General features: G+C 43.7%; 1 protein-coding gene across 3 annotated transcripts in view; it reads left to right on the top strand.

The window, feature by feature from the left end:
* The window catches only part of Egfr (epidermal growth factor receptor), a 171,541-nt gene that overhangs the window by 132,806 nt on the left and 12,818 nt on the right, over positions 1-25,917 (top strand). For 2 of the 3 annotated variants that reach the window (XM_052734789.1, XM_052734788.1), the window contains exons 12-20: positions 476-675; positions 2,935-3,067; positions 5,294-5,384; positions 7,354-7,511; positions 10,146-10,181; positions 13,009-13,150; positions 14,259-14,381; positions 16,087-16,185; positions 19,745-19,930. In XM_052734789.1, coding sequence (XP_052590749.1) covers positions 476-675; positions 2,935-3,067; positions 5,294-5,384; positions 7,354-7,511; positions 10,146-10,181; positions 13,009-13,150; positions 14,259-14,381; positions 16,087-16,185; positions 19,745-19,930 — 1,168 coding nt within the window. Of the gene's footprint in view, positions 1-475; positions 676-2,934; positions 3,068-5,293; positions 5,385-7,353; positions 7,512-10,145; positions 10,182-10,693; positions 11,111-13,008; positions 13,151-14,258; positions 14,382-16,086; positions 16,186-19,744; positions 19,931-25,917 lie in introns of those variants that run through there. The other variant, XM_052734790.1, reaches the window with a different exon arrangement.

Raw genomic sequence — 25,917 nt, 5'->3', positions numbered from 1 at the left:
CAGACAGGTTCCCCAAGTAAAAGAGACACACACATATTTAACCTATATAGTATTTGTCAAGTGGTACCACAGATATTCACTCAATAAACATGACCAGATGACACTGGATAGATGGATAGATGGGTAGATGGATAGATGGACAGACAGACAAATTTGCTTAAAGTACATTTTGGTGTTCTTGGTTTCTAGGAAACTACAAATACAGTAAATGAAATGACATGAGGCCACTGACTCAGGCCTCCAGTATATCCAAGGTTAAAGATAATAAATGGATGAGAAACCATCTTTTCCTTGAAGAAACTCAAAAAACCACTTGCATTTTTCGAAACTTGTGATTCATGTTTTTCACAGAATGATTAGTAATCATTGGAACACACTTTTCAGGAAACCTAAGTGGCCCATAAAAACAAAATTTGAGGGTAGCATGGTGTTTTCACTATCATGTACAATGCAATTTTTCTTCTCCCCCGTTTAGTGGTCAATTTTCTCTTGCGGTTGTTGGTCTGAACATAACATCACTAGGATTGCGCTCCCTCAAGGAAATAAGTGATGGGGATGTGATTATTTCTGGAAACCAAAATTTGTGCTATGCAAATACAATAAACTGGAAAAAACTCTTTGGGACTTCCAACCAGAAAACCAAAATCATGAACAACAGAGCCGAGACTGACTGCAGTAAGTAGCTGCTCCCAACTCACCTGCGCAGATAGTTCCTGGAGGGGATTTATTGTTAGAAGGAATGCTAAAGAGGTCTGTGGCTCCTGCTCACTGCTCTTATCCAGGACCACAGTGTGCTGGAGCAAATAGTGGACACAGGGATATGAACCATGTGCAGTCCTGTGGGGAAAGGAGAGAATTTAAAGTTGCAAGTAAGCCAGGTGCTGAGAATGCCATCATTAACTGCAAAGAGATTAGCGCCCTTAAAGGGATGCATTGTCCTCTACACTGGGACACTAGGAGAAGGGTCCCTGAGGGCAGGCCCCACCCACCGAAGGGTTCATCTTGGAGATGTACATTCATTTGAAAGAAGAGAGCCAAAACTGAGAATTCTGCAGAAGAGATTGCCTGCTTCCGGAGGCTAGGCTACATCCATCTTCAGCTGGCCACTGAAATGGGCAGCGTCATCCACATGCTACTGGTTTTGTATACGTGAAAGATACAAGATTGAAGGGGGCATGGAAGCCTGTGCCAAGGTGACGGAAAGCCAGTCAAGCAGGCCAATATGAGGCAGGATTGAAGTCCCTAAAAGGAGGCCTGGAGAGGCCACCGTGCAAACCCATAAAGACACTCCAGGACTTTAGAGATGTCAGTATGGTGGGGTTTCTGCTATAAAGGAAAAAAAAAGCTGCAGGCTTGGAATAGGGCAGGCCAAATGGGGAACTTTTGCACACTGCAGGGGGCAGACTCAGGGCAGAGCTACCCAAGTTCTTGAGAGCACCTTGTTTCCAGAATCTGGAAAACCTGATGAAGTTACTCAGGCTCTCAAGAACTTAGGTGGTTCTCCTGGGTTTCAGTCTTGCTCTGGTTCCCTCTTTCTTTGCTGTGCCCCCATTCCACCTCTTTGAAATGGGAATGTTTCCTATGTGTCATTGTGGGTGGGAAGTTTGTAATTTACTTTCTGATTGCACCGGGGCCAACAGTGAAGAGATTGCCTTGAGTCTCAAGAAAAAATAGACTTGAGACTTTTGAGCAATACTGATACTGTTAGAGACTTACCAAGGGCAAGTGAGATGACTCAGCAGAAAAGAGCATTACTGCCAGGCCTGGCAACCTGAGTTCTGTTCCCAGGACTTATAGGGAGGAAGGAGAGAGCCAACTCCCACAAACTGATCACACACACACACACACACACACACACACACACACACACACACACACACATATACATACACACATACACACACACACACACACACACACACACACACACACACACACACACACACACACGACGGCATGCACATACACATCCTCAACACAAAATAAAAAGATAACGTAGTTTTTTAGAACAATTTAAGATGATGGAATGAACACGTTTTGCATTATAAGATGTTCAGAATCCTATGTGGTCTGGGAGCAGGGGTGGGAAGTGAGGGGGATGAAGTGGCTTTAGTATGTTCCCAGAAGGCTCGTGTGTTTTAACACTTGGCCTTATGCTTCTGCCACTGTGACGGACAAAGTAAAACCTTCCTCCCTCAGCTGCTTCTTGTTAGATGTGTGGTCATATCAATGAGTAACGTAATATATGCACTGAGGTTTGGCTACTAAATATCTGTAATTTAAAGAACACAAAGTTGGTGGTCTTTGTCATATTACATTTTAACTAAAGGTAGCTCTGTGCTCACTTTGGCCTTAGATCACTATAGCCAAGTACGCAAACACACATATGCATCAAAGGACATATGACATTTCACAGTGACATTCCCGACTCTGGTTTTAAAATAGTAACTTGAATTAGCTTTTGAAACTGGCCAATGCCCCTGGATTTGTGGCAGGACTCTAAACACCGGTAGAGGTGACGTTAAGTACCAAATGTCCTCTGGCCCAGTTGGGCTTTGAGAACTTGCCCTGTTGATTTTCATCCCGTTTGGCTTTGGCTTCCCCATTCACACATAGTGATGATTCCAGTACCGCAGTGCTCCTCGGTGACACGGCATCCTGCATGTGAAGCTCTTGGCATGGTACCCAGCACACAGCAAGCAGCTACAACCATCCCTGTCATTTCTGTCAGCTGTGACACCCATCATCCAAGCCTCCCCAGAGTCAGGTCCAAGCTGCCCTGCGCAACACAGAGAACAGAGGCCATGGTACCCTGCTCCTTTCAGAACCCCGATGTGTCTGTGAAGAGCACGCAGCCCCTTGGCAGGGTGTCACCTCTTTGGATCCCTCCTGTTACTATTCTATAACTGACCCTATGATTCACTGTCTTCTCAGAGGACACAGGCCACGTCTGTAATCCTTTATGCTCCTCGGAAGGCTGCTGGGGCCCTTCACCCAGGGACTGTGTCTCCTGCCAGAACGTCAGCAGGGGCAGAGAGTGCGTGGAGAAGTGCAACATCCTGGAGGGGTGAGACACTGTCCTTTAGCCTTTGTCTAGCTAAGAAAGAAATAATCCGCCATGCTGCTTTTACAGCTTTGCAATTATCCAAGTTAATTTTTTCTTTCTGGCTTGTTCTTGATATGACCTTTGTTTATGTTCTTTTTTTTTCAAAGTGTTCATCACATTAGCAAGTAAGTTTTTCATTATGCTTCAATTCACCTGGTAATCTATCATGTCCCTTTTCCTGAAAATACTTTAAATTTTCATTTTGCAAGAATTTCTCAAGAATTCTTGAGACAGTATAGAATAGACACAGTGGTTAATATATTCAAGAAAGTGTGGGCATTTGGCCTTTTCTTTCCAATCCACTATTCACATTATATTAAAATTTATCAACACAGAATATTTCCTAATTAATTTCAGTTTGATGTACCCCTCACACACACTGATCATTCAGTGGTGCAAATTATTTTTAATGCAACCAGGGACGAAGAAGTAATTCATATATTTGCTTAATTTAATAGTAATCAATTAATAGTACAATGTATGTGTGCAATGAGAATTTCAATATTGGTGTAAAGGCTTAAGTGAATACTGGTAATGATTAAAATAAATTACTTGGAAAATTAAATTGGACGATAGAAAGGGGCATTTTTTTTTAATTTAAGGGACTAGGGAAAGCTATGGTGGAGAAGAGACATACGAGTTACAGGCAGTGCTGGGAAACCTTCCATCCTATTTCGCTAACAGGGTGTGGACCACAGTTTGTATCCAGAAATATTCCAGAACTAGATGGAAAGACGTGTTTTGATTGTGTAAGAATTTCTTAATGGGCTTAGGACAACTGTTACAACTGCTGTTTGAATGTCACATATGAAGCTCCAGCGTAGTCCTTCCTGTTACAAACAGACATTCCTATTTTCCACTTTCAAATCTCTTCACCATACCCAGAGGCCCAGGGCTCTTAGTGTGAGATGCCTGACGCCCTGCATCGCCTCACCACTGTTCAAGCCGGGACCCTTGTGCAGGGACAAAGTGACCCAGAGACAAAGCTCGGAAAATTGCCACTGTGGGTCTTTTTCACTGCTGGTCAGTTGGCTGTGGTCCCTTTGTTCGGCCAACATAGGAACAGTGGAGCGACGAGGGGAAAGAGTCCGGTGCTGGTCATTGGCTTCTTTGGTACACTCCACAGTTTGTCAGCAGTGAGCAGTGGCCACAGGCAGGCGGGCACAGATACACATATACCTTCTACTGTTTCAGCCCTTGTCTATTACTTGATTGCTGGGACCCTCAGCTCTACAGGTCTTGGAGTTCTTAGGCCTTCAGTGTGGGACTCTAAGGAGTTACAGCATGTGTGTAGGCCGAAAACACTGGGATTCCCATAGTGCAGTTGGTGCAGCTTCAGGAGGAGCCAGAGTAATGGGTTCCTCAATCCTTGACGGTGATTACTGTTACCGTTCTTGGGCCCGGGATGTTGGAGACCCTTGGCTCTAAAATCTTGGCAGTACTCTGGAACGCTTTCCGCAAGCAGGACCTGCAGTTTCTTTTCTCCTGCTCTGTGCAGTCATCCATCCTTCGGCCTCAGCTCTCCATCCTCTCTGCTTCTGCCTCCCCCTGTTCAGCTGCCTCTTCTTCACCCACCAAGCAGCTGGCCATGTGTTACTTCTGCAGCCCAGCCTGATGACGGCTGTCTTTCACTGCTGTTCCGTGGCCTCTTCCATCACTCCATCTCTACTGTTTCTTTCTAGATGCTGCCAGTTCAGTTTGAACTACTAAAAGTAGGCAAAGGAAAGGCCACCTGCGAGGAGTCTGTTATTGGATTAATGTATCTGATGTTGCAATACCAGGAGAGGCAGGACACAGGAGGGCTCCAGAAGTGAACAAGCATGAACGTTCCTTTCCTATCCCTTAGTCTTACTTAGTAACCATTTTTTTCCACCTTGAACATCCACAGATTTGGTCTTAGAGGGAAGGGGTGACTCATAAAGATATTTTTCATATTTGGCTTTCTTACCTGACATTCAAAAACTATGCCTATAGGAAAATGTCAGGAAAGCACTCTGATTAGAAATGAAGCTGTCTGTGAGGTGGCCTAAGGTTCTGTTAGTGACCTCAGCATATTATATTTCAGGTCAGCGCCAGCATTCTGACCCTTTGCCCTTAAGACGCTTTTGAATTTCTGGGATAGGTCAGTTGTGTTACTTGAAATAGTCACAGCCACGGTACTCAAAGTTCACTGTGTTCTTCTCCCAGGGAGCCAAGGGAGTTTGTGGAGAAATCCGAGTGCATCCAGTGCCATCCAGAATGTCTGCCCCAGGACATGAACATCACCTGTACAGGCCGGGTAAGGAGCTCTACTCAGCTGTCTATCCTTCACAGCAGCAGCAGCGGGAACATCAATGATCCAAGCCACCCCCAGTAAGAAAGCTGTCCGTGCAAGCCCTTTCCAGGGAAGAGACGCTCAGGATCTGCTCCTTAAAGTGGCTATGCCGAGTAAAGGTGCCTCCCACCTGCCTGTCCAGTACCCCACTCACTTCACCATGGCCATTCCCCCACTGTACCACAGGACATCCTGTACTGGCCTTGGACACTGCCAGGCAGCTTTCACAGCTTCTACCATCCGCCATCACCTCCTCATTTTAGTTGAACACCACCAAAGTATTAACAAATTCAAGTTACACTAATTTTTAAAGAAATACCAGCAATTTTTTTTTTTAAATCAGTTGCTTTTCTACATACACAGTAGCAAACTCATAAGGGATGTAAGTGGGAATTCAGGTTGCTCTGACATGAATATGCTGTTAATACTGATACTGGGCATAGTCGGGGCTCTGTTTCAGTGTGAGTTCCAGCAGCAGAATCTAAATCTCATTGAAATGTGTTTCAGAAGTTGTCCATCAATCACGCAGAGTGTAACAGAACTGAGTTAGGAAAGCTAGACCGTCAGCACGACTGCTTTACAAAGTGAGCCCTTGGTCTGCAGGCTTACACGGCATTGGACTGAATTTTCATTGCTACAGTGAAATAATTGCCGCTTTGCTGGAGTGTTCCAGCTGCTCTGGCTTTGAGTGTGTTCAGCCTCTGAGCAGACAAAGCTGAACCCTCAGCGGAGCCAAGGGAAAACAGGCTTGCCTAACAGCTTTATTTCAGTCCTCTGGGGAAGTGTGAAGCACACAGCCTAGGCAGTCCCTCCGCCTTCGTTTCAGAGGATTTTACAAGGACATTCCACGTTTTATAGACAGACTCTAACACCGCACATTCACAGTCCATTCTGCAGCCAGCACCGCCATGTGGCACCTTCCTTTCTCTGGAGAAGTACAAAGGGGGATTTTCCTCCATGTGCCTCAGCAAGTCAAAGTCTGGCCTCCCTCAACACTTCATTTTAACTTCACATGTGATAGGCAAGAGAGATAAGGATATAAAATACATAAGGATATAAGGATGTAGACCAATCAATATGATTTTGACAAGGACTATGCCCACAATACCTTAAAATACTACTAAAATACAGTGAAGAATGTGGCTTATGTTTGGATATAATAATGCATTTGCTTTTTCTATGAATATCTTTATGTGCTTTATACAACTTTGCTGTACTAGAATGGCTGAGAATGGGAAACAACAACTATCCTTTCTTAACAGATTATAGCATGCAAATAAAATTGTTTTGCATAGCTAATCAGAGTTAGCAGAAAGTGTATCTGAGGGCCAGAGAGATGGTAGAGGGCCTTGCTGTCAAGCCTGATGGCTTTAGTTCCGTCCCTGAAACTCACCTGGTGGAAGGAGAGCGCTCACAGGCTGTCCACTCATCTCCACAGTTTCATCCACACATACATGTAATTACATAATTAATTAATTTATTTGAAACATACTAAAGGAAAGTAAATCTGTTTCAGGAACAGTCAGGAAAATGTATTAGTTATCGTTGGCACAGTGGGCAAAAGGAATCACGGAACGTGTCATATATTTTAAGAACTTCTGCACTGGGGAATGGAGAGATGCCTCAGTGATCAAGAGCACTGACTGCTCTTCTAGAGGACCCAGGTTTGATTCTCAGCACCAACGTGGCAGCTCACAGCCACCTGTAACTCCAGTTTCAGGGGATGTGGTGCCCTCTTTTGGCTTCTAGGAGCACCAGGCAAACCAGTGGTGCACAGATGTGCATGCACATATTCAATAATAACAATAATAATAATAACAATGTCTATATTATTGACTGCTGTCTTCCCACAGTATATATTATAAGTAGAAAGTTATTTCCACTTTTAAAAGGGCAATGAAAAGTCCATAACCTTTTCTGTGCCTTGGTTCAGGGGCCAGACAACTGCATTAAGTGTGCCCACTACATTGATGGCCCGCACTGTGTCAAGACCTGCCCAGCTGGGATCCTGGGGGAGAACAACACCCTGGTCTGGAAGTATGCAGATGCTGGTAACGTCTGCCACCTCTGCCATCCAAACTGTACCTATGGGTAAGTGTAGCACAGTCACCTACAGCAGCATATGAAAATTTGTACACTGGAAATGTCTACCAAATTTTAGGCAGTAGGTTATATAGGCTTGTATTTTAGCCAGGGCCCTAAGGTGTTTCAACTCTGCGGTTGTGGTGGCAGCAGTCATGGGCCAGTGGGCAGATCTCAGACTGGTAAGAATATCACGCTGCCTGGCAGGATGTCTGTCTCAGGTAGTCTTGGTTCCTTGGCACTGCATGTGCCAATAGGAAAGAGTGATGGGTACAACTGCCAAACTGTCACCTCTTCCCCCTCCATATAAACAGGGTTGGGATGGGGATGGTATGGGCTGGGAGTAGGGAAGGACCTGGGGAGTTAGCTCAATCAGTAACATCCTTTCATTCAAGCATGAGGACCTTAGTTTGATCCCCAGCACCCATGTAGAAAAAGCCAGGAGTTGCCGGGCGGTGGTGGCACACGCCTTTAATCCCAGCACTCGGGAGGCAGAGGCAGGTGGATCTCTGTGAGTTCGAGGCCAGCCTGGTCTCCAAAGCGAGTTCCAGGAAAGAAGCAAAGCTACATAGAGAAACCCTGTCTCGAAAAACCAAAAAAAAAAAAAAAAAAAAAGAAGAAAAAGAAAAAGCCAGGAGTAATGACAGTTACATCTGTAACCCCAGTACTGGAAAGACAGAGGCAGGAAGAGCCCCGGGGCTTTCTGGCAATCGATTCTAGACAAATGGTTGGTGAACTTCAGTTCACTGAGAGACTCTGACTCAGGAAAAAAAAAGGAGCAGTTGTGTTTGTGGAATGACATCTGATGTTGACTTCTAGGCTTCACACAATCAATTCACATGCACACACACACACACACACACACACACACACACACACACACACACACACACACGAGTAGTTCTTCCTGAAATGTTGCTCCAAAGCACCTTTGTAAAATCTGCTTGATTGTTTAGCTGTTACAATATGAATTCAAGCTGATTTGACTAGAATTAGCAGAAGTGCTCTGATTCTATACATTTGATTTACTGGAATACTATAAATTAACAATGGAATCAGATTACACTCAGTAACAAGATCAGAATCAGAGTTTTCATATATACATGATATATATAAATATATATAAATATTATATATAAATTTGTTATATATATATAAAAATGTTATACACTCAGCATCCTCATAATTTATGAACCAGTCATGTTAGAAGCTAGATTACACATAAGGAACCTGCGTGACTCCCAGAGCCACAGCTATGGCCACCTCAGCATTTGTAGGGACACTTGAGGCACATGCATGTTTAAATTGAACCTTATTTATATATTAAACAAAAAGAGGTATTTTCTTGACATTTTTACCCTGATAAACAAAATTCCACAAGCATTTGCTCATTTTAGTTGTATGTCCCAATGCATTTGTTACAACTGTAATAATAAATTTCTTGCAATGAAAGAGAGAAATTGAGCCTGGCGGTGATGTGCACGCCTTTAATTCCAGCACTTGGGAGGCAGAGCCAGGTGGATCTCTGTGAGTTCAAGGCCAGCCTGGTCTACAGAGTGAGTTCCAGGACAGGCGCAAAGCTGCACAGAGAAACCCTGTCTTGAAAAACCAAAAAGAGAGAGAGGGAGACAGAATATGACAGAAGTAGATGATACGACCTCTTGGACTTTCCACCAAGAGTCAGAGGACAAGAGAACACGTTGTCTGCTTTCCCACTGATTCCTTAGTCTTGTGGTGGCCCAGTCCTTCCCTTCGGCAGCATCTGCGCTGTCACTGTCCCCATAGGTCATCCTGTTACATGTGAACTGGTTTATCTTTCCCTCTGAGCTCACTGATCTCAGCTTCTTGTTGACAATCAATGGCAATTGTCCAGGGTAGCTTTCAAGGGCTGTATGAAACCAAGCAGCTTGTCCAAACTGTCAATCCCCTCAGCAGGCATGGACTCCTGGTGTTTAACGTTCTACAGTAAACAGACCACCAGACATCGTGTCTGAAGGAGAGTCTAACTAACACTAGAGAACGCTTCCTGTCTTGCTTTGACTATCTTTTGTGTATCTAGAAGGAAACAGCCGGGCCTCCTGGTGTATCCCGCTGCTTATAGATGCAATGCCAGCAAAGTTTGCTTTATGAATGAAGGGCCAAAGGCATTGCACACAGCTTTATCTGACAGCAAGAACTCAGAGAGTCAAACTCTCAAAATCCAAGAAAAGCAGAAGGTAGAGATTAGAACCGATTCTTGTCCTGAGTAATAGAGACAGTGTTTAGGGTGGAGTCTCCAAATGGTCTTTGTCATACTGCTCCCCTGTCCATCCAGACATTTGGTGCCAGCTGTGTGGCAACTATACACTGTGTTATATTTCATTAATGACCTGGCTGCTTTAGCGAAGGTTATAACAATCATGCCACTCAAAAATATTTTCTGACTAAATAAACACATGTATTAATTATTATATATAACTGAATTAATGTATAAAATAAGTTAGTAACTACCCAATTTTGAGATCACTGTGATTATACCTATAAAAGAGTAATTTAGTACAATTGTTTTACGACTTAATGTGGAAAATTATCAAACAAATGCCAGTGAAATAGAATGAAAAAGATGAGTGTCTTTTGGTTTTTGTTTTTTGTTTTTTCCTGCAGATGTGCTGGGCCAGGTCTTCAAGGATGTTCATCAAGGTATGTACCATGACTTTGAAGCTGGTAGACTTTTTGGATCTATGACCAGAAACCGTTTCTGATTTCCCCCCAGCCTTTCAGTTTCTTCCAAATCCTCTGGGCCAGCCACATGTCCCCATATCTACCTTCTTGCCCTGTGTCCATTTTATTGGTCAGTGGAGGGCATATATGATAGAAAATCATAGTGCCAACTATCTAAGAAGTTGACACTGTGGACCGACCCATTCTATGTATCTGTTTCTCGCTTTGAGGACACAGTGGCTTCACTTAAGTATTGTCTTTTCTGAAGGTCTCCTCTTTCTTCTAAGTAGACCAGGTGGTCATATCACAAACACAGTGTGTTTTGTCAAATGGCAAAGGTCCATCTTGGGGGCATTTTCCCTTTTCTTCCTTCTTGAATCATATTGTCCAGCAAAGGCAATGAACTTCTTTCAACATTTTGTTTCTGATCAGTTTCCACTATTAACTGAAATGTTACCCTGAGAAAAGTAAAATTATGAATTTCTATTCAGAGCCATCATGCGAAAGTGATATCATCAGCCAACAGAATCTAGTGAAGAATTGAGACTGTCTACAAAAATACCTGCTTGGTGCTCAAGCTTATCTCTCAGTTTTGGACATGTCTAAAATATCCCTTCCCTTACCATCTTTTCCTGGACTTCTTTCTATGGTAGTTGGTTCCTTCTGCCATCAGCTGAAACAGTAAAATAAAATAAAGCCTTGTCTCAGTCATGAGACCCTTCTGAATCTCATCTCCTTTCTGAGCTTCCAAGGTTCCTGCCCCAACAGAGCTCCCCCTGTCTTCCTAGGCAGCCTCCATGACGGTCTTATATGGTTTTCCATACAATCCCTTCCTTGAAAACAATGACCATTTTTTTATAATCATTTTTTTATTAACTGGTTTATCTTCTAAACAGGTTACCTGCCTTTGCTACTGTGGCTTCTCATTTAATACATGCTCTGAAACAAATTATCCCTGGTATATCCCAATGTTCATTTTTATTGGTGAAAACTCATTAATTTTTATTAATTGGGGAGTTTAGTCTGTAGCTCCAGAGATGACTTGTACTCCCTGAGAAGGAAATGTACATCTCATGATGTACAGTTGGTTCAATTAAGACAGGTCTGTGAGGACTTTGGTACCTTATCTATATGTAAATAACACTGATAGCAAATCTTTGCTATTCATTAACATGTCTCCCTGAAAATAAGAATATATTTATCAGGAACTCAAATAGAAGTAAATTCTTAAGGATAATAAACTTTCAACCTAGCACCACCATAAAAGAAATGAAAATAAACCTTAAAATAAATTCCAAATTCAGAGTTAGTAATATTAATTCAGATAATCCTTAGTGAGCTTAAAGACGTAACTTCTGATTTTTCATCTTTCTGAAGTTAGATTTGGTCTTGGTGAGACAGAGCAGTGAATGCATTCCAGGGTTTGAGGATTCGCCAGGGCAATACTTACAGCAACAATGATACTGTTTATGTCTAAATCATATCAGTTTTTACTTCCATTGAGTTCATTCACATGAGCATAATAATAAAAGTAGAGGACCCTATGAGAGATCTCAATGTGTCTGGAAGTTCTCCCAACATGGCCACGGGAAAATACCTAGTACTTTTTTTCAATTGTGTATATGTTCTCTTACAAAGGACAAGATGCAAATTCATATAAAAAGCAGTGCTTACTTATACAACACAACCCATGATACTTCCAGGAAGTATCATGGAAGAGCAAGCAGAAAGACTGTAAGAACCAGAGCACCAGGATATCTGCTGTGAGAGAGTCTTCTATGTAGGAAAGAAAGCTGCACTCATGAATTTGTAAAAATATAGTTGTCTAAACAGGGCCTCCACAATGACAGTGCCTCTGACATGCCAACATGGATGTGGAATCTTACAAAGCCCCAGCCCTAGATAAAAAGCTATTAGTAGCTGCTAAGAGACGGAGAATCAATTCCCTCCAGAGACAAGCCCCTGATAGGTTATCCAATTTCTGTGATCATCCCTAAATGCATAAACATATGAGAATATGAGCAACACTAACTGGACTCAGCTGGTTGTATTTTATATATGTGTGTGTGTGTGTGTGTGTGTGTGTGTGTGTGTGTGTGTGTGTGTGTGTATCAACAATTAAAGAAGAAATAATGAATTGGCGAGGGAATGGAGGGACATGGGGGGAGTTGGAGGGAAAATGGGAGAAGCAGCAATGATGTAAATACAGTACTTATGTATGATATTCTCAAAAATAAAAAAAATAAAAAGTTTACTGATGTCTGGATTGTTTTTGAATTCTATATTATATATTTTCTTCATCAATAGATTACAAAAAATTATCATTATGAAAGAAATTCAAAGACACCTCAATCTTTTTATTTTTTATTTTTTATTTTTATTTATCTATCTATCTATTTATTTATTTATTTATTTATTTATTTATTTATTTATTTATAGAAAGGGTCTCATTATGTAGGTAGCCCTGGGTGTACTGGAACTCACTCTGAAGACCAGGCTGGCCTCAAAATCCCAGAAATCTGCCTGCCTATGCCTCAAGTGCTAGTTTTAAAGGCATGAGCCACAAACGCCAGGCCCTATGGAGACCTCCATTTTTTACGTGCAGGAAAGGGAGCTGACTTGGGGCAAAGAAGCTAAGAATGCTGGAAACTCTGTCTTGGAACTCAGCCCCCAGTCCTTTGCCCTCTAGAAGTCACACAGTATCCCAGGTTCTGAGATCATTTTAAATGTTATCTATGTATCAAAAGGTGCCGGACATGGGTGAAATGCCAACGTTACCTTCTCTTGTCTCTCAACCTCATTCCAGGCCCAGGATCCCATCCATTGCCACGGGGATTGTGGGTGGCCTCCTCTTCATAGTGGTGGTGGCCCTTGGGATTGGCCTGTTCATGCGAAGGCGCCACATTGTCCGAAAACGCACACTCCGCCGCCTGCTCCAGGAAAGAGAGGTGAGTGGTAAGGCTGACTGCCTTTGGGTCAGTACCGTCCTCTTGACCCTCAGCTGCGGCAGAGCAGAGAAGGCCTCCCTCTGAGAACTTGCAGTGTGGATTTTATAGAGCAGACACTGTTTTAGCTTGCTATCCCTGTAACAAACACTCAGGTTGATCCATGCATAAAGAGGAGATTTTAATTCGGCTCATGGTTTTAAGAGGTTCAGGGTTAGCAACACTGTTTTTGGGCCTGGGGCAGAAGTGCATGTTGGAGCACATTAACTCACCACACGCCAGGGAGAGGGAGCTAGTGCCCCCCCATTTATAAAGACCCCACTATTTCCTAATGGCATCATGGTCCATTTTTAACACACGAGTTTTTGCAAGACATTTGCCCAAACCATAGCATATATATAATTGCCTCTATGAATTATTTGCTGTGATGGAAGAAGCAGGAAAAAAATGTCCAATTATACACAATTAGTTATATTTCGGTATCTCCATTCAATAATACATTTGTGTTTTAGTCATTGTCTTTCAAAATTCAAAGCCGAGTTGATGCCTGCCTAAAGGGTAGCTCCTGTGTGTGTATATAGGAAAGTAATCAAGAAGAGAGACATTGAAATCTTATGATGACCCCATGATTGAGATGTTATTTCAGAGGGAAAATGCCACCACCCACGCAAGTGGCTGCTCCTTTGTGACTTCTCTATAGAATGGGTGTTAAGCCATTAGCCTTTAGCCCTGTGTCTGGCACTGCATTAGAAGCCCTTGTCCTTGATAAACAAAAATGACCCCAGCAGTTACGGTATAACATTTTTCTTGCTATTATATCTCAACTAAAACTGGTTGACACAGAAACAGACATGGAAAGTCCAGCCCTCGAATGCAGCTGCTTTGTTAAACACCTGTATCAGAGAATCTGGGTTTCTCTTGTGTGTTACTAAGTCCTGAAGAATAGGTGTGCATTTCTCCTTTTGAACATGTGTGTTGAGTGCTTTGTACTAAGGCAAGGCCACATGCTGTTAGCTGCTGGCCACTCTTGCTCCGAGTGCATCTACTATCCATGTCACATATTGTGAAATACAGAGCGAGCATCTCAGGTCTGCTTCCTTCTCCTTCACAGCTTGTGGAACCTCTTACACCCAGTGGAGAAGCTCCCAACCAAGCCCTCCTGAGGATCTTGAAGGAAACGGAATTCAAAAAGATCAAAGTTCTGGGTTCTGGAGCATTTGGCACAGTATATAAGGTAACATCCCTGGAGACAGTTCTGCATGAGGCCCTGGGAACTGGTGTTTGCCACGCTCTTCAGCCCTGTGTGGGTAAATCAGACGCCACAGCATTTTGGTGATTTTATCAACATCTGTCTGTTGTGCTGAAGATGTAGGAATTGCAGTGTTACCCCCGGTTATTGAAAGGAGTTTTCTTTGTTAGCACTGTGAGATCCAAAGCATTTTCATAGATGGCATTGCCCTCAATAGAGGTACTCATTGGGAGTGTAGCAGGTAGAGACATAGGGGCTGCTTTTTTTGAACTGTCAGAGTAAATTATATAATGGATATCTCAATGTACTTCTTCTAGGTCTATTTTTTTTTCATAATGTCTGATTCCAGTTAGAATGATCAACACTGTCTTTATAATTAGCTGTATTAGTTGCTTCTCTATCGCTATGATAAAACACCATGACCAAGGTGACTTAAAGCAGACTTTATTTTAGCTTACAGATCCAGAGGGTTAGAGTCCATAATGGCAGGGAAGCGTGGCAGTGGGCTACAGGTCTGGTGGCAGGAGCAGGGAGATGAGCGCTCACATCTTCAAACGCAAGCACAAAGCAGTGAGAACAAACTGGAAATGGTGTGAGAATTTTAATCTCCTATCATACCTGCAGTGATGCGCTTGCTCCAGAAAGGGTGCCCTACCTACAATCCTCCAAACAGTGGCAGCAGCTGGGAACCAAGGATTCAAAAATCCCAGACCACGCAGGACATTTCTCATTCAAACCAGCTCAAGCATAGTTTCTTGTTTTGCTTTGTCCTGATTTGTTTGAGACAGGCTCTTACTATGTATCCCAGACTGACCTTAAATTCAATCATCTTGCAATGGTGTCAAGTACCGGGATTACAGATGTGGGCCATTAAACCCCTTGGAAGTTTTATATGAATGTTTGTTTTAAATAATTAACTGGAATATAATTACATCACTCTCTCCCCTCCCATTTCTTCCTCTGCCCCTCCCAGGTATCCTTCATCAACCCTCTCACATGACTCCTACCCTCAAGTTGATAGCTCCTTTTTCATTATTATTGTTAAATATACATATATGTATATATGCATATATATGCACAAATACATAAATACAACTGGCTAAGTCCATTTTGGTTGTTGGTGTGTATACGGTTTCAGAGCTGACCTCTCTGCATTGGACAACCAATAAGGAGGCTCATCTCTGGGAGAACTAATTCTCCTTCTCCCAGAAAGCATTAGTCACCTATGGCTCTTTTTCTGGGGCTGGAATCGCATGAGTTTTTCACCCTTCCATCTTAGAATGTCCACTGATATTGCAATGTTCTTGACTTGTTTATGCACCCATTTCTAGGAAAAACTGTTTCACATCAGACTCTCTGGTATTCTGGCTTTTAACAATCTTTCTGGCTCCTCCTCTGAAATATTCCCAGTTGATCTCTGTATTGTGTCCAGTTGTGGTTTTCTGTGATGGTCTCCATTTGCCATAAAGAGAGGCTTCTCTGATATAGAGTGGTATTTGTTTGTTTTCATCCAAAGAAGTATTCAGATTCTTAGAGCCTGGTAATGAAGAGCCTCTAAGATATAATGAGTCCCAGCAATGCAGAGCCTTGAGGACTAGAGTCATTAATAAAAAACTCATCCATCTCACAAGGTAACAAGATGCCTGGCATGATGATTTCAGGTTAACGTCGGCTTTCTTCTTCTTCCCAGGGTCTCTGGATTCCAGAAGGTGAGAAAGTCAAAATTCCTGTGGCCATCAAGGAGTTAAGAGAAGCCACATCTCCAAAAGCCAACAAGGAAATCCTTGACGTGAGTTTCTTTTCCTGTCGAGCTGCCCACAGTTTCTAGATCTCAGAAAGCACCTCTTCTGCTTCCTACCATCACAATGTTCGATTTTAAATAATTTTCATCACCACATCATAAACACTCAGTTTTCATCTCTTCTCGTCCTTCCTGATAAAAAAAAGTACAGTTCTCTCTAAGACTCACCCTACCCCTCCACCCCAAAGAATGAAAGCTCAGAATTGCCATACATCTCCCAGGGCCAGTCTTGATGCTAATTTCTTAGCATGTGTTACCATAGTGACCGAAGGATGCACCTCAGCACAGGTTTTTCAGATGAGTGGATAGAGGCCCAAACTGCTCAGACTTCTATAGCTGAGGTCTGAAGTACATCACAATTTCTGAAATAAGCATTCATTTTCCTTTGCTGAATTAGCTTGTCTTTGCAATGACTTTTTTAAAGGTGCCAGAGATCAACAGCATGAAGCCTACTAGACTGTTGCCCCACCTTCTGAACCCCTCCCAGTTAACTGACACATCATCTCCTATGTTGATGACCGCTACTTTCTGGAGCATTTATGATGTTCATGAGAGCATCTTCTTGCTTTGAATTCTACTGAATTTTCTCCTACTTCTCCTAACCTTCTTAGCTCATGAAGAGGCTGAACTCAACTATGAAGAGGCTAATACAAAGAGACCGTCTTGGAACTGGATAGAGCCCACTTCAGTATCTGTCAGGGCTTCCAATAAGATCTTGAAAACTACTCTTATCCTGAGATAGAAGGTTGAAGAGAAGAAAGGGAAGCTAAGGGAAACCCACACTGCCCATTCCTATGAAAGATGACACACGAGTGCAGTGTCATAGAAAATCATGCATGCTGGCAATACACTTGTCAAGCAAAATCATCTTTCATTTTAAAGCTTGCGAATCAATGCCAAATCTTATTCATATACCCGGGAGGAAAAGCAGACAGGGGCTTGAGAAGACGTTTTACTTACAGTCCATCACTTATACTTGTTAAAAGGAAAATCATTTAGCCAACCTTGATTCCTTAATTAGCATTCTAATTCATTATGGATGCCCTAATAAATTACACCCAATAATGTGGACTTGAGCCATGTTTATAAGGTAACAATATAAGGACAGTTTGAAGTTTGGAAATATGCTGAATGATAGCTATGCCCCAGAAAGGAGGCAGGAGATCTGCTTTTGGGGGGCTTGGAAGTGACTACAGTAAATGCATCAAAGTCAAGTGCACCCCCATCTGAAGGCCCCTCCCCACTCTTGCTCCTTTGCCCCTTCCTCTCTCCATCGCTCATGCTCCCTCTGCCTTTGCCCTCTGCCTTTGGTTTTCTCCTCATGTGTCGGCCATCATGGCTATGGCGGCTAGTGGACGATGACCTTGAGGGCTTCTGGGTTGCTTGTCACGAGGCTGGGTTTGCCAGGCACTCAGAACATCTTCTGTGTAGGACCATGTACGGTTCCTGGTGGGCTCAGTGGGGGCGACGGCACTGAGGGACTGGTTTCTGCTGAAGGAAGCAAGGCCTGTGGTTCTAAGGCCAATTTCAGCAGGGGCTTAGTAGAACATCAATTGGCATTACCACAAGAACAGCCCACAGCGAACGTGCTTTTTAAATACTGGCATGAGCTTGTAAATGGTTCCAGTAACCCTGCGGTCTAGCTCCCTGACATATGATTTTTAGTGATTTAATTAACTGGTAAACATTTTTAAATGTCAGGAATCCCTACCCTTTCACTTGTCTTAAAAATAGTTGTGTGTTTGTGTGTGTGCATGCATGTGTGTGTGTGTGTGTGTGTGTGTGTGTGTGTGTGTGTGTGTGTATGAGGCACACATGCACACTCATGAGCTCATATCCAAGTGTACACGATAAGGGATTGCCCTGAGGTGTATGTTCCACCACACATGTGCAGCAGTCAAAAGATGACTTGTGACCTTGATTCTCTCCTTACCTCCCTGCACAGGCTGAGGGCTTCAGGGATCACACTTTGGCCATCAGGCTTCCACAGCAAGCACCATTACACATTGAACCAGCTCACTGATCCACTACCATTCATTTTTATGCCTTTCCAGGAATTTAGCATCTCCTGGAACCCTTTGCCCTCATTCATAACACAAATAATTCAGAGTTGGGTGAAACAGCAAGCAAGGATCCAAAACCCATATCAGCAATAGTAACAAATATGGCTTTTCAGGGTCACCAAAGCCCCAGGGACAGACCGCCCTGCAGTGAGCCTGGGACAGAAGCCACCAGGGTCTCCCCTGTGAGTGCTGCCTGCTTGCAGCTGGTTCAGAGATTGTTGTGGGATACCAGGCATATTTGCTGTGGGTCACAATGCACCTTCCCCACTTCCAACATAAACAGGGAAGAACAAAGCTCACTTTAACGTTCACACACGACTACACAACACTCTCATTGTGCAGGGTGTGGGCAGGAAGTGACAGCCCAGTTCTGTTTGTCTATCATAGTTTAGTAGGACCAACTGGCAAGGTTCCAGGCTCTGTGTGGCCTGACACCCACACCCCCTGCTCTGTTCCTGTCCCAGTCATCATCAGCCTATGGCAGTTAAGTGTCTCAAATTGCTCCAATTTGCAGATGGTTTTTCTCCCCCTCTAAAATGAATACAATATGTGCCCAAATCTCAAACACATCTTGAGAAAATAGGCCCAGCCAGAGGATTTCTTTGCTGTTATGATTGTACAGCTTCCCAGACCCAGAGGAGAGACGTGATTTGTGCTTTACTGGCAATCCCACAGCCTAATAATTTTTCCATATACTTTCCAGTTTAAATTTAGGCTAGGCAATGGAAAGAGAATGTAAAACAGATTTATATACTGCAGCATACGTGTGTGAGTATGTATGTGAGTGTACGTATGTGAGCATGTGTGAACGTGTATATGAGTGTCTCATATGCATGAATATCCATTTCAGAGGCTGGAACTGGTATGCTGAGAGCACTTCTCCAGTTGATCTTTGCAGGGGTGTTGTGGGCAGGCTTCCTGACCCAAATGCTTTCCCACCATTCAGTCTGAATCAAGCCTGCTGAGAAGGGAGACCTTCCTCTAGACTGCATGTTGGCCCAAAGACGTCTCCTGCAAATAGGGTGTCTACAGTACCTGTGACCAGGGCTTCTCGTGAAGTGAGCAAGTCATTGTCCAGGACATACTGAGATCCAGACTCAGACCCCACAAAGGCCTAACAGCGTCATCATTAGCCTTGAGTTGGGGGGGTGGAGGGTCATCTCAAGGAAGATACTAGCATTTCTTAAACTCTGAAATATCAGGGTGACTCAGGTCCCTTTCATCAAAGCTTTTACTAATAGCATATTCTATTTGGGTCTTTTCCTGTCAAGCAGACCTCCAACAACACCTAAAGAGAGCCCACATCCCACAGTATATCGGTATTTCATAGTCTCACATAAATGTCCCTGACGCTGTGTACAGAGTATGTACTTTGAAACTCAAAACAAAGTCATCCCTTTTTACCTGGAAAGGGATCCATGTGCCTCTCCCATCGGCCACTGCCAGGGAGCAATCATAATACATCTGTTGTCCTTGCCTTGTAGGAAGCCTATGTGATGGCCAGTGTGGACAACCCCCATGTCTGCCGCCTCCTGGGCATCTGCCTGACCTCCACCGTCCAGCTCATCACACAGCTGATGCCCTATGGCTGCCTCCTGGACTATGTCCGAGAGCACAAGGACAACATCGGCTCCCAGTACCTACTCAACTGGTGTGTGCAGATCGCAAAGGTGAGCACAATAGGAGCTCTGCCCACTGGGGTACAGGAGGAGCCAGTGGCTGCTTTGGGAGGCAGGAGCAATGTTTCTGTGGAGTACAAGGCACCTTGACTTGCTGTACTCTGCCTTGGTCTTCCAGGAGACCATTTGTAAGATGTGATCATTTGTAAAAGCATGTAGAAAGGCAATCTGGGCAACTGGGCTCACTGAGAAGATGTATGCGTGTTTGCGTCTTTATTTTAGATTAAGTTCAGTTGCTTGGCTTGGGCATAGAACCAATGCCTACATACCTTGGTACTGGTGCAATGCTGTTGGATGTTGTCCTTTTTTCCTCTGGAGTTCTTCTTGGTGAACACTGTTGTGATTTGTGGCACAGTATGGTGGTTTAATTCAGTTGGGACTTCATAGTAAGGTCAGCAAAACAGGGTGAGATCAGAAGAAGGAGGATTAAGAAGATGGAGATGGCTGGGCGGTGGTGGCACACTCCTCTATTCCCAGCACTCAGGAGGCAGAGGGAGGGGAATCTCTGTGAGTTTGAGCCCAGCCTGGTCTACAGAGTGAGTTCCAGGACTGTTTCACAGAGAAATCCTGTCTCAAAAAAAAAAAAAAAAAAAAAAAAAGATGGAGATGGTTTGGACATGTTGGCAGAGCCAGGACTAGCATAAAGCCTGATATGCATATCTGAAGAGGCCAATGGAAGGGCTACTTCAGTGTCTCCCATCACAGAAATATTCCAAAGCCAGAGAGTGGCTGAGGGAGCCCAAATCCCCTCCACCCCCGTGGACTGAGGATGAGCACAGAGAAATAGACCAAACATTTAACTGCCCATGGCCCTCTGAAGGACTCAGACTTTCATCTCAAATTTCTCCCATCTCAACCTCAGCCCTGCATCATATTTTGGCACCAAACTTGGAAAGTTTGATTTATTTTCTCACTGTAATGGCACATTTTTATATGGTTAAATTAAAGGAATTTGTGGTAAAGCCTGGTCTCTAAGTACGTGTCATCGCTTCCATCCTCTTCAGACAGTTGACTAAGTTGTTGAAGGAGGTGCAAGGGACCACAGGAGCAGAGGCAAATGAGCTCCCGGATCTGGGCCATTTCTTCCTGTCGACAGGCTCTGCCCATGGTGGCAGTTGCTCCTGGCATGTAGGAAGGTGTGTGCTGAACTTGCCTCACCCATCTCTAGGGACACATAGGTGCATGCACATGTGACATGACCAAACCACCTCTTTCTGAGAGCTGTGGCGTAGGATGAGGCCTGCTTCTTAGTATGAAACTCTGGACCATGCTGGAAAAACATCAGCCCCCTTCCCAGTGATCCAGACCGCAACATGTTCTTTATATGCCTGTGGCATCTGAGAAGATGTCTCAGCTGCAACCTGGAAAATCGGGATCACTTACTACTCACTCCTCTCCAGCTGGTCTAACCGTGGGTTTCTGCTGCTGCCGTTGTCCAGTCTTGATGCTCTGCACACAATATCAGAGTTAAGCAATGACTGTTAGAGAGTATTCCTCAAACAGGGCCACATGTGCCTGAGTTGCTGTGGATTCCTGTTGCTGCTAAATGCGTATTGCTCGTGTGTAGTTGCTTCTTGGTACTACCATGATGAAGTCCTACAGATTTGGTGTCTTATCACAGTCAAAGCTTATCCCCTCATATTTCTGGAGGCCAACAGTCCCACCTCAGGATGTCCGGGAGAAGTTGGCTTCAAAGGCTCTTGGGAGGCTCATTGCTTGCTTCTCTGAGCCTCTGGGGTCCTCAGCACTCCTTAGCCTCTGCCAGCCTCACTGAACTCTCCGTGGTGTCTTCGTCTGGCTTTTCCCTGTCTCTTTGTCCAGATGCCCTTTATTTTCATATGCAGATGCTGTCACTGGACTTGAAAACACGGAGAGCAGATTTTCAGTATCCTCATCACAAAGAGATGAGGTTATGGCTATGCTGTTTAGCTTTGTCTCATTTTCTCCATATCAGGAACACTCACAGACACATCAAGTTGCATCCCATAAATATACACAAAAAAGATGTGCTAATCATTGGACTTAGGGCTCATCTTAAATTCAGGTTGGTGCACTTCAAGATCTTTAAGTAATTAAATTTTCATAATCCTATTTCCAAATAAAGTTCCATTCTGTAGTTTAGAAAGATGTGAAATTTGGGGGACACTATTCCACCTACTTCGTAGCTGAACTCTAGCTAATCCAGAACAACTTTCACTAGATATAAAAAGGTTTCTGAAGACCTACCCAAGTCCTCACTCCTGAACCCTGGAATTCTCCCTTGCATTTTCCTCCAAGATTCCTTCAGCCAGGACATGATGCTTTCCTTTCTCAAGCGGCCTCTTAGTTTACTCTGCTTCCTTTATTCCTACATGCCGATTGCTCAGAAGACATGGTTTATTCTTGAGTTTGTGACCACTTTCCCAAACTTCATCCCCAGAATGGGGAAGGGCTACCAGAACCCTACATTCCCTAGGGTGAGCTTCTCATGCACGACTACTACTGATGCACAGTTCACCAGAGGTTCCTGGAGACTTAACATCTCAGGTAACACAAAAGTGAATCTTCTTAAGGATGGGGCACAGCTCAGCCTGGAATGCCTACCTAACAATATGCAAGACTCTGGATTCCATCCCTGTCCCACATTTTCCTCTCTCTCTCTGCCTCTCTGTCTCTGTCTCTCTGTGTCTCTGTCTCTCTCTGTGTGTCTCTCTCTCTCTCTCTTTCTCTCTCTCTCTCTCTCTCTCTCTCTCTCTCTCTCTCTCTCTCTCTCTCTCTCTCTCTCAAGGTTGGCAGGTAGACCAATCAGACTGTAATAATAATATCATCCTTTTGCCTTGACAGACAGAGAGTCTCTGTGAGTTTCGCCCAAACCAAAATAGGCTCACCATTTCAGTGAACTATAAATTCAGATCTTGATTCTGGTGTTCACGGGTTGGGCAAGCTGGGCAAGCTGCTCAGTCTTCTTCAGCTGCTGAGCACTCATGTGTTCTGCCACCTGTCTTTTTGCATGGTAAGGCAGAGAACAGCCAGCCCGTCACCTGCCTCGGGTTCCGGAATACATCTGCTCCTGACTGTTGCCTCCTTTCTTCTTCTTTCTCTCTGGCTAAACAAGGTCAGCAGTGGTCAAAGTCAGTCTAGCTCTAGCTTGACGTGTTGCTTGGATCTAGATGTCTATCACTTCGACTTTATTTGAAAGTAGCATCTTCTAGCCCATGTTTTCCTGTGTCTGGTTTTGAGTCTTTTTTCTTCCTCTCCCCTTTATCTTAACATTCACATCAGAAGTTGGAGTGACTTCTAAACCACTCCTCTGAAAGCATGATAGTGCCCACCACAGACCGCATCTGCATGGTGCCGTTCAAGCATGAGCTGCCAATGTTTCTGAGGTTTGACTGTCTCTTAAGATAGTTTTCTATGTAATATTAATCATAATTTCTGCCTGTTATTTGGGGCCACTGTTGTGCTATTGTACTTTGTGTATATTATTTTGATTGGAAGTCTTCCCATGTTTGGAGCAGTTCACTCTTCTCCTGTGGTATGACTGCTTGGGAATTCACAAGGAAACCTTACTGTGCTGTACTGAACCAACCAAGTGGTGGAGTGTACACCCTGAAGGGGAGGAGCATAATGTTTTCCCGGGTGCTCAGGAGAAAACTTTGCTCCTACATTAGTGGCAACTTATCTCAGTATTACACAGTTTTCCTTTTCCAAGAGCAAAGGAAAACTTCCCAGACATTTAGTGGCTGAGCACAAACTCAAGTCCTAGCATTTCAAAGTAGGATCTATTGACTCACAAATACCTTCCTTGACCCACAAAAGCATTGACCAGCTTCAAAAGTTTTCTAGACATTGGTGGTTATACAAGTCCACTGTCTGAGCTAACCTGCTAAGAAGCTTGAAAATGGAGGGGAAGGAAGATAGAGAGAGATGGGAGGCAGTTTAGGGAAGAAACCAGTAGAGGATTGAGAGACTGTAAGAGAATTATACTCTCCTTACCATTTATGGCAAAAATGGATTCTCTTCTGTACATATAACCTGAGGAGCCTCAGGAGACCTAAGTTAGGAAGGGTTAGGGAGTCTCCCAAGCACCTCACTTCAAAGTTTATCACAAGCTTCCACTTACTAGAATGAGCTCCTTAAGTATGTACATTCCTCTTGGAATATAAAACTGATAAACCCAAAACTATATCACTTCAAAGTTAAGGTCATGAAATATCCATTCAGCTTGGCAAACACCACTACTGTCCGTACCCTTAACTCATGTGAGCACACATTATCGCAGAACCCTACAATAAACAAAGTTACATGAGCTAGTCCTTTCCCCAGACTCTGGACACCAGAGCTTTGCTTGTCACTGGGATTGAGATCTCACAGATTTGCACTTTCAGACAAACATCTGACTGACTCCAACACCTGTGCACGGTTCTAGGACCAGGATTTTGTGGAATATTCAAGACCGATGTCTGAGGCAGGGAATCTCAGGAAGACTGGTTTATGGGCGTTTATGGGAGACCACAACTCTATGAACACTGAACTACATTTAAGTCAGTCTTGGTTTTAGGTTCCCACAATAAAAATTAAGAATGGTTTATTTCTGGAGCTGTGAATTAATATTTTTGGAGTGTAGTTTATCAGGCTAATTAATGGAAGCCTTGGAAGCTGAAAGAACTGTAAGAAAAGCTAGAGCAACACAGTTCTGTCATCGTAGAGGAGTGGAGAGGATGGGAAGGCGAGTGGGTAAGAGCTGAAACAGGAGCTACTGTCTGTGTAGATACGTGTGGGAGAAGAGAGGCTCCGACTTGCTCCGTATACCATCAAATATGCAGCTTCCTACTCTGGTGCCAGCTGGACGCTGGTCTTTACCACTCACATCTGCTCCCTCAACCATGGCTTCTGCAGGCTTCAGGGCAGGATTGCACATTCCCATTTGGGTGGACCTCCCATCTCAGTGACCAAGAACACCAAAGTGGAGAGTGATGCAATGCACTCACTGCTCCTGCCCACAGAAGGAAGGGCTTATAAGATTCGTTTGCCTTCAAAACACACACACACACACACACACACACACACACACATACACACACCCCTCATAAATAACTGCACAATACAACAGTACCCATACTAAAAGGACCAAATATTTGCTTTATTTTAATTATTTTAAATTTTTTCTTTCATCCTTCATCATGAAAAAAAATTATAGTTAAATGTAAGCAGTCAACATAAGCTGACCCCTTGAAAATATAAACATAAAAAGCATATTCACCAAAATCCAGCAGGTATAGAGTGAGCATTTAGCAGCATGTACACTTGCTCATATGTTGACATTCTTGTCCTGCACTTGATGCTGGAGCACAGAAACACTCCCCAGCTGTCTCCCTGCTCCTCTCCCTTCTTGCACAGGAAAGTGTGGGGGCCACTAAGTCTGGGATTATCCTTATCAGGATTTCTAGGGCAGAACAGAAATGGATCCTGCTCTAGCCTCTCTGAACTTTGCCCAAGACATGTGGGATGTACAACCCTTGGGAAATTGGCCTTTAAATGTCACTCTCTACTCTCAGCCCTTTCTTGTTCTGCAGCAGGGTAACGTGCCAGAAAGACCTTTGATATCCCTGTGAGACACACAACTAGGCCAGCCCTTTTCAACAGAAGTTCCAATGTGGCTCCTTAAGTTCGCTTCTTAACTTCAGCTTTTCAAAAACCATTCTCGCTGTCCTATAGCAATTAAACAAAAATAAATATGTTAAACTCAATTAAAGTAAGAGGAATCAGGAAATGAGCCTCCCAAGGGGCCCTACAGGAGCCAGTGCTGATATTACTGTTTAGATTCTGAGAGTTCATAAGCAATATCACAGCTCTTATCTTTAGTGACCTGTTAAAATATAACCCTGTTGGATTCTGAGATGGCCTCTCAAACTGCCTTGAAAGTGCGTGGCAGAGCGAAGTGGATAGACATGTGTCTACATTGGATCTAATCTCTCTGTCCCCAGTTTACTTAAGAC

Source organism: Peromyscus californicus, unplaced genomic scaffold, assembly GCF_007827085.1.
Source record: "Peromyscus californicus insignis strain IS unplaced genomic scaffold, ASM782708v3 Scaffold_13__1_contigs__length_99412109, whole genome shotgun sequence".
Lineage (NCBI taxonomy): Eukaryota > Metazoa > Chordata > Mammalia > Rodentia > Cricetidae > Peromyscus > Peromyscus californicus.
This window is presented reverse-complemented; position numbering and strand designations above follow the sequence as displayed.